General features: G+C 34.2%; 1 protein-coding gene across 2 annotated transcripts; it reads left to right on the top strand.

Annotated features, from left to right (window-relative positions):
* Positions 1-9,066: 9,066 nt before the first annotated feature.
* LOC109135629 (uncharacterized) lies at positions 9,067-12,468 on the top strand. 2 transcript variants are annotated; one of them, XM_048648622.2, is made up of 2 exons: positions 9,067-9,485; positions 11,030-12,468. In XM_048648622.2, exon 2 carries the CDS (start codon positions 11,507-11,509, stop codon positions 12,119-12,121), a length of 615 nt encoding a protein of 204 aa, XP_048504579.2. In that variant the 5' UTR covers positions 9,067-9,485; positions 11,030-11,506; the 3' UTR covers positions 12,122-12,468. The 2 variants fall into 2 exon arrangements, with proteins under 2 accessions (XP_048504579.2, XP_048504578.2); XM_048648621.2 differs by having other exon boundaries at positions 11,027-12,468.
* The last annotated feature ends 1,590 nt before the right edge of the window (positions 12,469-14,058 follow it).

Genomic DNA, 14,058 nt, shown 5'->3' with positions numbered 1-14,058 from the left:
TAATATCAAAGCTCAAAGGTAAAGTTATAGAAGTCTCGTGTACTTTACTCAAATTCACCGTTTGAAACAACAATTTTACTTGGCAGAGATTTCTATATAATCTTAAGGAACAAAAAGAAAATAGTGTTCTTAGCCTATTTTCATAAGCAGTAAACACTTTTTTTTTTTCCTGAGGAAAGGAATACATAAATTTTTGATGGTCTCAACAGTTGAGTAATTATAATGTAGATTAGAATCCCATATCATATCCTTATCTAAATCCAACTACTGTAACAACTACTTGAATTCGATAGGTGGTGCTTAACTAGCCTATCTATTTTTTCTAAAATAAGATTAGAAATTGGTAAGACAAAAGGAAAGTTAGGTTGTCTTTCAATTAGGGACATGCCTGTGTTTATTCGTTTGGTTCAATTTGGTATAGTGGAGAAGAAATAATACAGGAAATATTCATGTAGGAATTTATAACAATAATCCAAAACAGGCGCACTCACGCATATTTTGCTTCATGAAAAACATGATGAAATTTTAGAGGTGGACATGGGCCGGGCCAACATACAGACTGGGACTGCCTGACACAAGCCCGCTTGAGTCCTGGTCCGGCCGATTGTTCACTATGTGGGCCATCGCTCTGTCAAGGTCAAGAAATTTTATTTGAGGCACGCACAGGCACGAGCCCGCCTATGGTCCGTGGTCGAACACCCCCTTTTTTGTTTTTTAGCCTAAAACTGTCCAAAAAATGACATAAAAAACGGGTCACACACGGGTCAGGCCTGCGAGTCTGGATCAGGGACAAAATCTGGAAATTTCAGGCCTGACCCAGCCCGCCACTCACGAGCTCGTGCCCGGTCTAGCCCGTCATTTCTCCAAGCCCGTAAACAGTCCCGACCCATGTCCAGGTCCAGATGAATAATGAAGCATTGCCTGAACTTGAATACCTATTTATCTGGAATAATTGTCCATATATTTGATATTCAAAATCTCCCTTCGCACTTTATTTGAACCATTATATGTGCCTAGCTGTGTCAGTTTGGTTTAACAATTCCATTCTGGTCTCACTCAAACAATTTATATCAATTAGGTTGAAAACAGTTAAATAAACCAACAGTTTAGTTCAGTTGGATTTCGAGCAGTTCAGTTCATTGTACTTAAAATTTTTACCGCTCGTAGTTCAGTTCAGTTCAGTTGCAATTAATTTTATATTAAACCAGATCAGTTCTACGTTCAATAGTTAAATTCATAGCAGTTAACCATGTAACCACAATATTTATCAATTTTGGTTCACTTTATTTCAGTTGCAGTTTAATTCGGATAATAACCGATCAATTCAACATTTCAACGCTTTAATCTATAACAGTTCGGCTTATCATTTTCAGTTTCAGTTTAGTTAATTTGAGTTGCAGTTTATTTTCGATATACCCAATCAGTTCACCAGCTCCATCTATAGTAGTTCAGCACATATCGACAGTAATTTTCATTTTTGAGTCAGTTAATAACCGAACACCATAAACCTAAGTATAATAGAAATAGGACACTAACTATTAGTTGCCTAAAACCTAAGTATACTACAAGGACACTAAAATATACTTTAATTTCTTGACATACTTAGCTTGAACTCTAAACATCCATAACTCTTAACTATCTAACTCATTTCTAACAGATTTGGTGCATATACCATGGATTTATAAAGTGAGATGATACTACTATCCATAATTTCCTTCCATGAGAGATCAAAGTTTACATCATGTATAACTATCACTATGACACTATATATGTGTCATCTTTCCACTTTCAAAGAATAACTTTATTAATCCCTTTGTGATTTGGGGTGAGATTCACTAATACAAGCGTGCCACAAAGATTTGCTTTTTATAACTCATGCAATCAGTAAAATGATTTCGTGTCAATTTGCTAATTGATGATCCTACATTGATCCCTTTTCTACTGTTCTGTCTTTTGATGTAGCCCTCATAGTTATGATAAGCATTTTAATGATATGAGCCAATGACCAAGCTCTAATTATTCTGCAATTTATATATATTTCTACTATAAGCATGATTCAAAAAACCAAGTAGTACCAGGTCTAGTAGTATGGTTGGGATCAAATTTCACCAGAGGCACTTTGAAAGTGGGAGTTTTCCTTACCACTCTCCCCTACTCCCAAGGGGCCTTGCTACCGGATCGGATTGACCTGTGCGAGGTTCCGGTCCGATTAGGCACCTTCTTTTCACCTTAAAAAAATGATTCAAAAAGGTTACCTTTTTATGCACACAAGCTAAATAGTTTATTAGTTTCGTTTCCAACTAAAACATACTCCCCTATTTCACATAAATGATTAATATTTTATATTTTGGTATTATTCATCGTCACCACACTTTGATCATTATTTTTGTTGCATACGTAGGAAAAGAACGAGTCATAAGATTTTGTTCATTTCTTATTAATATGTATTCTTAATACATCAAATTTTCATAATTTTTCAAATACATTAACAGAGATACTAAACCTTAAAGTTTTACATCGACAAATAATAAATATGAGTAAGTTTTTGTAGAATAAAAGGAGTAAATAGTTTTGTTTATGTAGCTTTCTAGCTAACAAGAGAAAAATAAAAATTCATCAATCACGAGCCGTGTCCACTTAAAATATTTTTTTACCAAAACTAAATATTCCTTTGACAAAGTAAAGTTTCTACTGATTCAAATTGATATTTACTAATCAAATCTCTTTTTACAAATCAGAACTAGAATTTGCTGATTTTTTTATGGAAGAGAGTTGCTAAATTGATTTTTGGTAAAGAATCTATAATAATAATTATTATTAATATCAGTGTTATGAATTAAACAAATTGTCAGAATAATTAAACTTGTTTTATTGATTAACACTGCAATTAACCAACCTTACTGTTATTGATGAAAATTTATTTCTACTAATTATTACAAAAATATTCTTTTTAGAAGTTAAGTGGGCCTTAGGCAATAAACTTCAAGTGGGCCTTAGCTCTAAGGTTGTATGTAAAGGCCTACAGAGTACTTTCACGTGTATACTAGAGGTGGGAATGTATAGGGTTTTAGCTAAGCTTGTTAATGAATTTTTATGCTCGAATTCGGCTCAAACTTGAAATTGTTTTTAAATATGTCTTAGATTGGTTCATGAAGCCAATAAAAAATAAAGGTCATGAAGAATTTTAATACTTCTTCCGTTTTTTTAGATGTTACACTTTCTATTTTAGAAAGTTTTAAATTAGATGTTACACTTTTATTTTGGGTAATAATTTTTCTCTATCTCTCTCCTATCACATGTTCACATGGGACCCTTTTATTTTTCATTCTCTTTATCTCTCTCCTCTCCAAAAATTTTCTAAGAGTTCGTGATTTGAAAAATGTAATATCTAATAAAAAATAGAGGAAGTAGCTTTTTGGGCTGAGGCTAGCTACATGCCAAGGTCAAGCGAGGAGCTAAAATCATGCTTGCTTGAAATGCATTTGTAAGTTGTCTTTCTTGAAATTCGAATTAATCTCATAGTTCTTTTTTTGTAATTAATCTCATAGTTTGATAATTTTGGCTTTTGACTTTTCATTTGGTGAAACTAATTTTAAAGTTGAATTAAAATGATGAACGAATGATTTTACTAATCAACTTTTGGTAGTTTGGCCAAAACATAATTTGGTTATATTGCATATGAACATAAACGGAAGTCTCATTTAAGCTTCGGAACGAGTATGTTTGGTCAAATCCTTAGTGAACTGATGAATGAATTAATGCCTATTTTTAGCAAAAAAAAATAAATTCCTACTGAATTACTCAATTAAGTATCATCTTTTTACAAAATTATTTTTCCGCCATCTCAAATTAGGTGTATTACGTGGAGAGCCATAAGCAAAAGTTTAAAGAGTGCATGTAAAGAGGAGAGACATAGATTAAAGAAGAAGAGAAAACTCTTGTCTTGTGACAAGGAGAAAGATACAAATCAAAACGCACTACCAACAAAAATAACGTTGCAACTAAGTTAAAACTAATGGAGGTTGTATTGCAGTTTGCAACTGACTTAATATGGAGGAAACCACGAGTTTTGAACGACGTGTGTAATACAAGACTGTTTGGGCCCAATAAATAATCCTTAGTGGGCCCCACATATTCTAAAGGCATGCGCCAGCATGGCAAGCCCTCAGTGGGTCCCACCCATCTCGGATCTTGCGCCAGCATGGCAGGGCATTTTCACACATTTCAACACCTATAAGGCTATAAATAGGGAGCAGATCCCCATTTATTGAGGTAATGAATTTTAGACAAACTACTTCACACATCCCAAATAAAACGCATCAACTGACTTGATCATCGGAGGGGCGATCCCGGATACATCTCCGGGGTAGTCTAACCCTCGCTTTTGCAGGTCTCTCGTCATTCTCCGAGCAATTGGCTACCACCTCATCTTCCGATCTCGATACATCCCCATCTTACAAATTTTTACCCGAAACAAAGACCATTGAAGTTGGCATGTTGCATCAACTCTAGAGATTGCAAGTATTGGATAAAGCAATAAACATGACTTGAATCAACTTCCACTCATATTATAGCATAACACAATTCACAAGAAATGAGACCAAATTGATGAATTGATGATCCCTTTATAATGGTGTTATTGCACTGCGTATATAGTATGAATGTTATAAATACTGCCGACATTTTCATGTATTACGACCCCCGGAAGAGAAGGCGTCGATCGAGGGTAACAAACTAACAACTAACAACTAGCATATGATCCCATCTTTTCACATAGACCCTAGATCGTACATAAATGCATGATGCTGCTTAATTGCTTAGCTATGAATTAAGTACATTAATAGTAATAAAAATAATGAGTTTTCACTAAGAGGCTGTTTGGTATGATTAATGAAAACGGAATTGAAAGGATTTGGATTAGGAGCGGAAATGGAAATAATAATTGTTACCTTTAATAGTTGTTTGTCTGTTTTGTATCTTAGTGGAACGGAAACAATTGAGAAGTTTATGATTGAAGAAGGAAACGTGATTTGTTTCCACTTGTTTGATAAGGGTAACAAACGGGGGATTGGGAATTCCTTCTAAAACAGTTCTGTTACTTAACACTCATACCAAACAATTAGAAATGAAAAAACTTATTTGAATCCGTTTGCTAAATCAATTTTTTTTTATACCTAACACCCCCTAAATATACTCGGCTCATTTTTCCTGGTGCAGCCTACCCCTGCCGGCCTGCCGACATAAATGAGGCGGAGAATTTGAGATGATGCTCAACGAATTTTGACGAAAACATTTTCTAGTGGAATATTGGAATGAATAATAATATGATTGTGCTTTGATGTAACATGTGAAGAATATTGCCTTAGCAATATATTTTGGCCTGATTATGGTGCAATTAGCTAGATGGAGAATTGGTGATGCCCAAACAATACTTGTAACTCAAACCACATTTTTTTTATAGAACTAACTCAAACCATGTATTGGAAGTACTTCAAATAACTATATAAAATCTACATTTATGAAAACGGGTCCAAACACCCTTTGTTTTCGAAGAAAATGCTAAAAAGAAATTGTTAGATATTAGAGCAACTCCAATGGTTGCCCAAAAGAACTTGCTAGTACTTGTATGAGTTTGGTTTTGTCAAGATAATGTGCTCTACGGAGCTAATTTCCTAAGCAAAGAATCGTGGGGCCACACTAAGACATGTGTGAGGAAAACGAAGGTGATGGACCTACCCGAGCTAGAAATAGCACTTGTCTGACCAATGTGGGGTTTGTTGCTTAAAAGACAGTTAGCCAGAGAATTGTAGGTGGCACTCTTAGCTAATTTCAATTTTGATCAACTATTTGCTCTGATAGTTATAGTTGATTGTATTAGTTAATTTGATTAGGTGGTTGTATTAGTTGTTTGTATAAAATTGTTCGGTAAATTGATAGTTAATATGTGGCTGTATTTGAGCATAACTATCATTTCTCCTGAGCATGCCCAAATCTATATTACCAAAAAGCTCCCTCGATTAGTTTTTATAAAATTATTGTTTGGGTTCAAATTGTTCTTCCAATCTCCTATGTACTATCATGATAGTGGTGCGTTACATCTCAGAAAGAGCATAATTCTTACCAATTGAAACCTTACATTACTTCCTTTGATATACTCTATTTGTTAGGTACTATGTATAGAATCTTTATTTTTCAATTTTTTTTGTTTTTGGGAAAGGCATCAATTCGATATGGAGAACCTTTGTACCATGCTATTTTTCGTACTCTATGCCCTATAAGCCGCATTTTACAAGAACAACTTTTTTGGGGAAGTGTCTATTATGGGTTGGAGTTAGTATATATATGGAGCCTTAATTGTTTTCTTACTTCAAAAAGTTATTGCAAAAGAACGAATAAAAAGTTTATTGTTTCATATTAATAATTTAAAGTTCTTTTCCCTTTCTTATACAGAGTTTCCTTCTTTATACATTTGTTGAAGGTTGAGTGGGAAGAATCTAGTCACCACATGCTTGGGTATTGATCGTGCTCGGGCGTGTGGCGCGTTTGCGATTGTGGGATATTTTAGCTCAGTTACTTAATTATTTGCGTTAAATCACCATTCATATCTTCACTGATTTCACAATTGATTATCCTTGATTCTTGCCGTTATTAACGTTTCCGTTTTCCTTAATTTCCATCTAATTGATTGTGTTACCGTTTTTTTCCTTCTGGCTTTTCCTCTACAAATTGGAGCCTTCATTAGTTGACAAGACACTGAAAAATCAAACTTCTCTATACAAAATTCTAAACTCGTTCTCTATATTTTCTCTAATCCGGACATTGTTCAAAGTGTTCTCAAACTCTGACTCTGTACTACACCGGAGGAATAGTGGTCGTGTAACCCTGGAGATTGGTTGCTAAAAGTCTGTGTGTACATAACGGGGCAAATTCAACTTTAGGGCAATGTTCATTCACGCCACGACTATTCCGATAAGTTGTTCTGATTAATCTACCAGTTTTAGTTCTTACATTATGCATCATCATGTTTGACGTGTGTTAAACAAGAACTTAGGAAATAAAAAAAAGAAAAAAAAATAAAACTAAAACCTTAAACGTAAATCATTTGGTAGATAGAATCATATCTTTTACCATTAGCTAACATCATTTTGATAGATAACTGAATTATATACTCACTCCTTTACATCGCCATATACTATCCAATCCTTTGCGTTTGTCCTACACTCCACATGGAATTCCTTATTTAGTACCCACTTTGTTCTCTTATCATTGTTTCTACTATTATTATTTTTTTCGACAACGGCAAAAATGTGTATTAATTAAAAAGAAAGTACATGCTTATGCTAATACAATATAATAAACACAAAGAAATTAAACTGAGCGTTACTCGCTCTTACATAACAATTACAAAAACAGAAATAACTTAAGTTAGGATAAAACTGCTCGATCTGGATGTTTGAGTTGATAGATAACTATAGTGAAACGCTTCTTCTGGTGGATGACAATAGCTAGAACCCTTACGAAAGGAGCAGGAGGAGAGGGCTAATTTCACAAGCGGGGCAGCAACAAAGTAACAACGAGATTAAGAACTCGTAACATGACGAATAATCCTAGTGACCTTCTATCACATAGGATTCTACGACCAGGTCTCCTGGAAGAGTCACATTCCTCTGTGACTCGATACCCTTTTGGAAGGGTATTTCAGGCTTATCCTTTAATGAGAAGCTCGGTGAGTTGACGTGCTATAAACCTAATTGACAAATTGGAGAGCCGGACTCAGATATCTTTTTGTCAAGGTAATGATTGTGAAAATCAATACCAAGCGAGATTGAAATCTAACCATTGTTAGATCTCGAAGAACCATTCGATTTTCAAAATCGGATAAAACATATCCCATCCATGAACTCTCTTGCCATGCAAACCCTAACCAATCACATAATCCAGATCCAATATCTTGAAGACATATACAACCTCCAACAATTAACAAAAGTATCAAGCAGGTTAAGATAACAAACAACAAACTCATACTAACACCCAAGAACTAAACAACAGAATGCGCACAATAACCCGAAAAACGAGGGACGCAACACTAATTGGGTAGGAGAGAAGGAGAAGCACAAAAGTAAACTAGGGGAGAGGAAATTGTAAACCCGACACAACACTAAAGGGGGGGGGGGATGCCCTACCTCAAACATTAGGAAAAAGGGGGAACTAAACGACAACAGAGCGGTGTTGAGATGCTACTAGAGATGGGGAATGGGGAAGGAAGACAGAAGACTAACGAGAGGAGGGAGGAGAAGAAATACTCGAAAAAAGGGGATAGATATACTGACTTGTCGGCTTGCCGGTGACTGGGGAGGGGAACGGTAGTACTTATCGGCAATGAGAACTACTTGACCAACGAACGGACGACGCAAACGGAACTAGAAAGGGACGAAGAAGGAAAACTTGAAGGACCTAGATGGGACGGCAAAGGAACAAAAAAGAACCCGACGCAGGCTCATTGGGGTTTTTGTTTGGGGGGGAGCGAGAGAAAAGTTAGGGTTTCTTACTTTGTAATAATCTAGATTCTAGTGATTTTGGTTTCTACTATTAGTTACTTGCAATTAATGGTCTAGATGACTGTAGGTCTTATTCATATATATATATATATATATATATATATATATATATATATATATATATATATATATATATAGACTTAATTAAACACGCAATACAACTCTAAAAAAACCATCATCCTTCAGTTGAAACTTAATTAATATTAATGTAAGATATAACAATGTCACCCTGAATGAGAATCTCCTGTACAAAATGACAATCGAAGAATCTCCTTATATATTGATACGGCTTTTTCTAGTAGTGTATATAATAGCAGTATTTCTCAAAAAAAAAATAACAGTCTAATTAGGAATATTATTTATTCTATACTGAGATCTGAAAAAGGACGATATATTTTACGAATATTATTAATTATATAATTATTTATATCTAGTGGTGGGCTTCCCACTTTTGATGTGGTGGTGCTCATTTACTAATTTCTACCCCTAGTCTTACCAGCTAGTACTTGATCAAATTCAATAACCCTATCTATATTTTCCCTTATTTATTGCCCTTTTCTCCTCACCTTCACTTTACCCCTTAGATGCTTCTAAAGCTTAATTCAGCCTTCTTCCTCATCTCTTTCCTCCAATGTTTCTAAGACTCTCGCGTGGAAGAAGCTGTAAAACACAAAGCACACCTAAGTTGGTGTTTGCAGATGCAGCATCTTCAAGATTCACAAACAATCTTAGCTTTTCTTATTAATGAAGGTTCTTCCTTCATTTCATGTTGATCTTGGAAAGCTTGGATCATCTGAGAATCTTGATGATGCTGCATCAGCAGATACTTGACTCGTATATTATTACCATGCTCAAGCTTTTATCGGCCCCAAAAAAAAGGCTTTAGCTTATGCTTATGCTTATGCTCGGTGCTTCAAGACTTTTAAGGTGATTTAATTAAGTGTTTCATACTAATTTTTCTGCTTATAGTTAAGTTTAGCTTGCATCTCCTGGTTAGTTTCGATGTACTTCCTCTATTCTGAAATAAACCAGATGCTTCTCTTTTCTATCTAAGAGCTTTTTGAGAGAAGCGTTTCATTTATTTTAGAACGAGAAAGTACTTACTTTTGCATCGTATGCTTAAGGTGATAAGGTTAATTACAGTATGAAGATGTTGATATCATTATATTTTATTTCAACTTGATTAAATTATTTATACTAGACCATCAATTAAGTTATTAAAATGACTAAAAAGAGAAAATTAAAAAAATATGTACTCCAAGATATTCTTCTAATTTCCAAATAGTTGGTTCATCTGTTAATTGAAGTTGAAGATATATTCTAATGTTTGATGCTAGTTGCTTACATATAAAAAAGAAAGAAAAAGTTCAAAGGGATCGGAGATGGTTCATCTTACATATTCCAAATATTGTAGCTTTGCAAGAATGCTTTGATAACCAAAATTTCTAATTTCTTTTTGATATCAAGCACTTTTAGAGCTCCACTTGCATATTATTACTGATTAAATTTTACTTTGGTATATAGTGTTGGAATATAAGTAATATATACACTACACGAAAAAACACAAATTTATTGGGATTTAGCAATAGAATTCTATTAACATTATGATTTACTTTTTCATGTCATTTGTAAGTACTTGTTGAATCCACCATATGTGTTATTTTTATTTCTTGTTCTTAGCTTGTTTCGTCCACTAGTTATAAAACAACTAAGGTCCGTACTGTTCAACTTATTTTAACATAAGATCTTATAATATTATATAAGATAATATAAGATAAGATATTCTGTTAACTTATCTTCACTCATCTCAGAAGATAAGATAAGATTAGATAAGATCAGATAATATTTTATAAGATCTTATAAGATAAAATAAGGCAAAATACGTTGAACATAAAAGACCTAAGAATACATATTAGAGATAAAATGAAAAATTTTGTATAGTCGAGAACTTTCTTGTAACTCTTCAATCTATTACTTACATCTCAAAATAATAATAAATGAGAAAAAAGAGAATAGATAACTTCATCTTACAAATGTCAAATGGAGTATCTTATTAACTAAACGATTACTTTTAATTAAGATGACCAGTGGATAATTACAATTTACAGCTTTACAGGAAATGAAGTATGGATTATATAAGGATGCTTTGGTAAACTCTTCGATAATCCTGCGCTAGTAGTGACAGTTATATATAATGATATCATGTTTTTTGGAGCTCCAATTGTATATGACTAATTAATTTTAGTTGGTTTTGAATCCTTTATGTATGTGCTATCTGCTATGGAATAAGCAAAATATGTACTTTTTATTATAACTTCATGAATAATGCACGAATTTTGGATTTAGTGTTGGAAATTCTATTAGCTTTGGTGATTTACTTTATAAATGACACCCTATTTTTACTTAGTAACACCCTAATACATACTTTTATACGTAAATTGTTTTTAATTTTGACTTTTCAAACAAAGGAGAGTGACTGGTGCATGAGGGAGATGAGTAGGTGGGTTGCTCCGATGGAGAGAAGTTTTTGACTCGTACTCCGGCGAGAAAATTCTGGTGAGTTCGTCACACCATTATCGTACCAAGGAAAACCCACCACCGGTGCAATGGATGCCTCACCACCGGCATAGGCGGCGTGATAGTCAATCCAGCACAGGTAGAGGCGTTTGATCATGGACACCTATTCTTTCTTTTTTTTTTTTTTTAAATAAAAAACGTGATCATATGGATCCGATAGTGGTGAAGTGGAAACAACAGGGAGAGGTTTAGTAGTGGTGGCAACGGTGGCTAATCTAGTGCGGGTGGTGGAAGAAGAAAAAAAAAGGGAAGTGAGAGACGTGGGCAGGTATGTGGGTGACTGGTGGGAAGGTTGTTTCGAAAAGTCGGAAGGGGAGGCGATGTGCGAGTTGGTGACTCTATCTTAGGCGATTTGGGGGGCTAGATGCAAGATGTTAATGGAAGGTGATCTGAGGGGGGCTATCCTATGGCCACATGGCAATATGCAAAGAAGATATGTAAAGAAGCCTAGCTTGGAAATTAGCCAAACTCGCCACAAGGGAGGAGCTGTTGCTGCCCCCCACGCAAGTGAATGGGCCAAGCCCATCGATGGAACCGTGAAGCTCAATATTGATGCGGGCCAAATTGGGGTTGGTGGGTGCGGGTTAGGTGCGGTGTTCCGTGATGAGAAGGGTGATGTACTAGCTGCTGGTGCGTTTCAATTCGAGGTCCCTTGGGAGCCGCGTGTAGCGGAAGCAAAGGCGATTTATCATGGTCTCAAACTGGCGAAGGAGTTAGGCTACCGTCACTTGGAGGTGGAGAGTGATAGCCTTCTAGCGATACAAGCTTTAAGAAAGGGTAGAGGGGGATCTAGTGAGTTTCATTTAATTATAGATGACATTTTAGATTTGGTTGTTTGTTTTGATTTTCTTGTTTGGTCTTTTGTGAAACGTTCCGGTAATAATGTTGCTCATATGTTGGCTCATCTCCAACCTTGGGAGATTGGCAAACGTGTTTGGGTGGATGATATTCCGGTTGATGTTATGTCTTTGGCTATGAATATATAATATGATCTCCCTCTTGGGTTTCCCCTCAAAAAAAAAAAAAAAAGGGGAAGTGAAGGAAATGGAGAGAGGGAAAAAAATGGAAAGTGAAATGAAAAGAAAAGGTGTACACATACAGTATAAAAATATGTATTTAGAGTATTAGTAAAAAATTCTAGTACGTCAAATAGCAAAATCTTTACTTTTAATGCGTAATTTGTAGTACTTGTTTTGTCCACCATACATACTTACCCGTTCCATAATAAGTGAAACAATTCTCTCTTTTATGTGAGAACTTTTTTAGAAAAGTATTTTACACTTTTACTTATTATGGAACGGAGAAAGTATTATTTTTATCAGTTCTTGTTCTTGTTTCAATTACATATCATATGCACAAGGAACAAGCTAAGGGTAAACCTAACATCTTTCTCGCCCCTTCTCTTAATTCCTTTACTCCGTTTGAAGACTTTTCGCCCTCTATTTGATCTAAGATTCTCATTCAAAATGATGATCATCTTCCATATGAAAATGTCACATGCACGATTAAATGATGATGATGTAGAATTATAATAATATTTATTATTTATCTATAATTGTTGTTGAACCCATATGCATTAAAACTAACCTTATGATAATAACCTAAATAATTCATATTAGTAATCACGGATTCTCCATATATGTATTATGAGCTGTTAACGTTGTTTATACTAATCGAAAATCCACACTACGTCATAAATTAGTGATATATATGAATATTAAAAAGAAACGCATGAAATATAGAAATCCAATACTTCAATTTTTTTGAGAAATAAAGAGATTGCAACACATACCGTAATATCTTTGTTATATTAGGTTTAAATTGTGTCATCCTTTCTCACTCATCACCAAAATATATTTGTACATCGTAAAGACAAGAATTCTACATCACCACAAATTAGGAATACTAATATATTCCTAATATACATCAATACATCATACAGTTGGTCTTGTAAGAGACCGTCTACTTTTAATTTAAAAGTAGGCGCGGCCCAAGCCCAATATTAAGAAGAGAATAGATCATATTTCTTAATATAGTGACTACTTTAATCTATTTAGTGACCATTTTAATCTATTTAGTGACCAGTTTAATCTATTCATTAATAACATTCTTTAATTCATTTAGTGATTGATTTAATCCATTTAGTGACTAGCTTAATCCATTTTGTAAGACTGACGGACTATTTATAAAAATTGTTTGTTCTAATTCGAAATTTAGAAGGGAAATAAAAGAAGGAGAAGAGAATGGACGACTAGGATGGTGCAAGATACCTAAAAATAGTGTTAGGTTAGAGAGAAATTGAATGGGCTTCTTAGGAAAACGTACGTTTGCATTGTCTAATTTTATATTAAAATTAGACCGTCTATTATAATAATTTGTGTACATCATATATGAGTCCTAACAATCTTCTTTCTAAAATAAATTACTTAAAATCTTCGAAATTGTTGGAAAATTTTCAAGGATTAAAAGAGGAGATTCTTTGTGATTTGGTGTAAGTATTATGTGGTCCATTTTGTTCCCACATGTTTACTTGTTTTATATGCTACTTTTTCGTGGGGGATCAATATTGTTGATGTTGAATAATTGATATTTGATGTGTGCCGTCACTTGTGTAACAGTTCAGTTTCTGTAATGCATTTATTCGCAGGTTAAATTAAATTCTTTTTCAAAATACTATTATTTAGAAGTTAGAACCAAAATGAAGGACATGAGCACCCTAATTGACTACATTGCTCTAGCGTTAAAACTTAAGAGTAAAATTGTCCAAAATTATATATCAACAAAGAAATAAGAAATCCCTAATTTTAAAAATATCAATGTTAAAGCAAAAGGCTTAACATTATTTTTTAGGGCATTGCAGTTATAAAGTTATAATGGAAATTCTTGAGTTTGGTGGCAATTCGGCCTCAAACCAGTGACTGAT

The sequence above is a fragment of the Beta vulgaris genome, chromosome 7 (assembly GCF_026745355.1).
Source record: "Beta vulgaris subsp. vulgaris cultivar EL10 chromosome 7, EL10.2, whole genome shotgun sequence".
In the NCBI taxonomy this organism is placed as follows: Eukaryota; Viridiplantae; Streptophyta; class Magnoliopsida; order Caryophyllales; family Amaranthaceae; genus Beta; species Beta vulgaris.
This window is presented reverse-complemented; position numbering and strand designations above follow the sequence as displayed.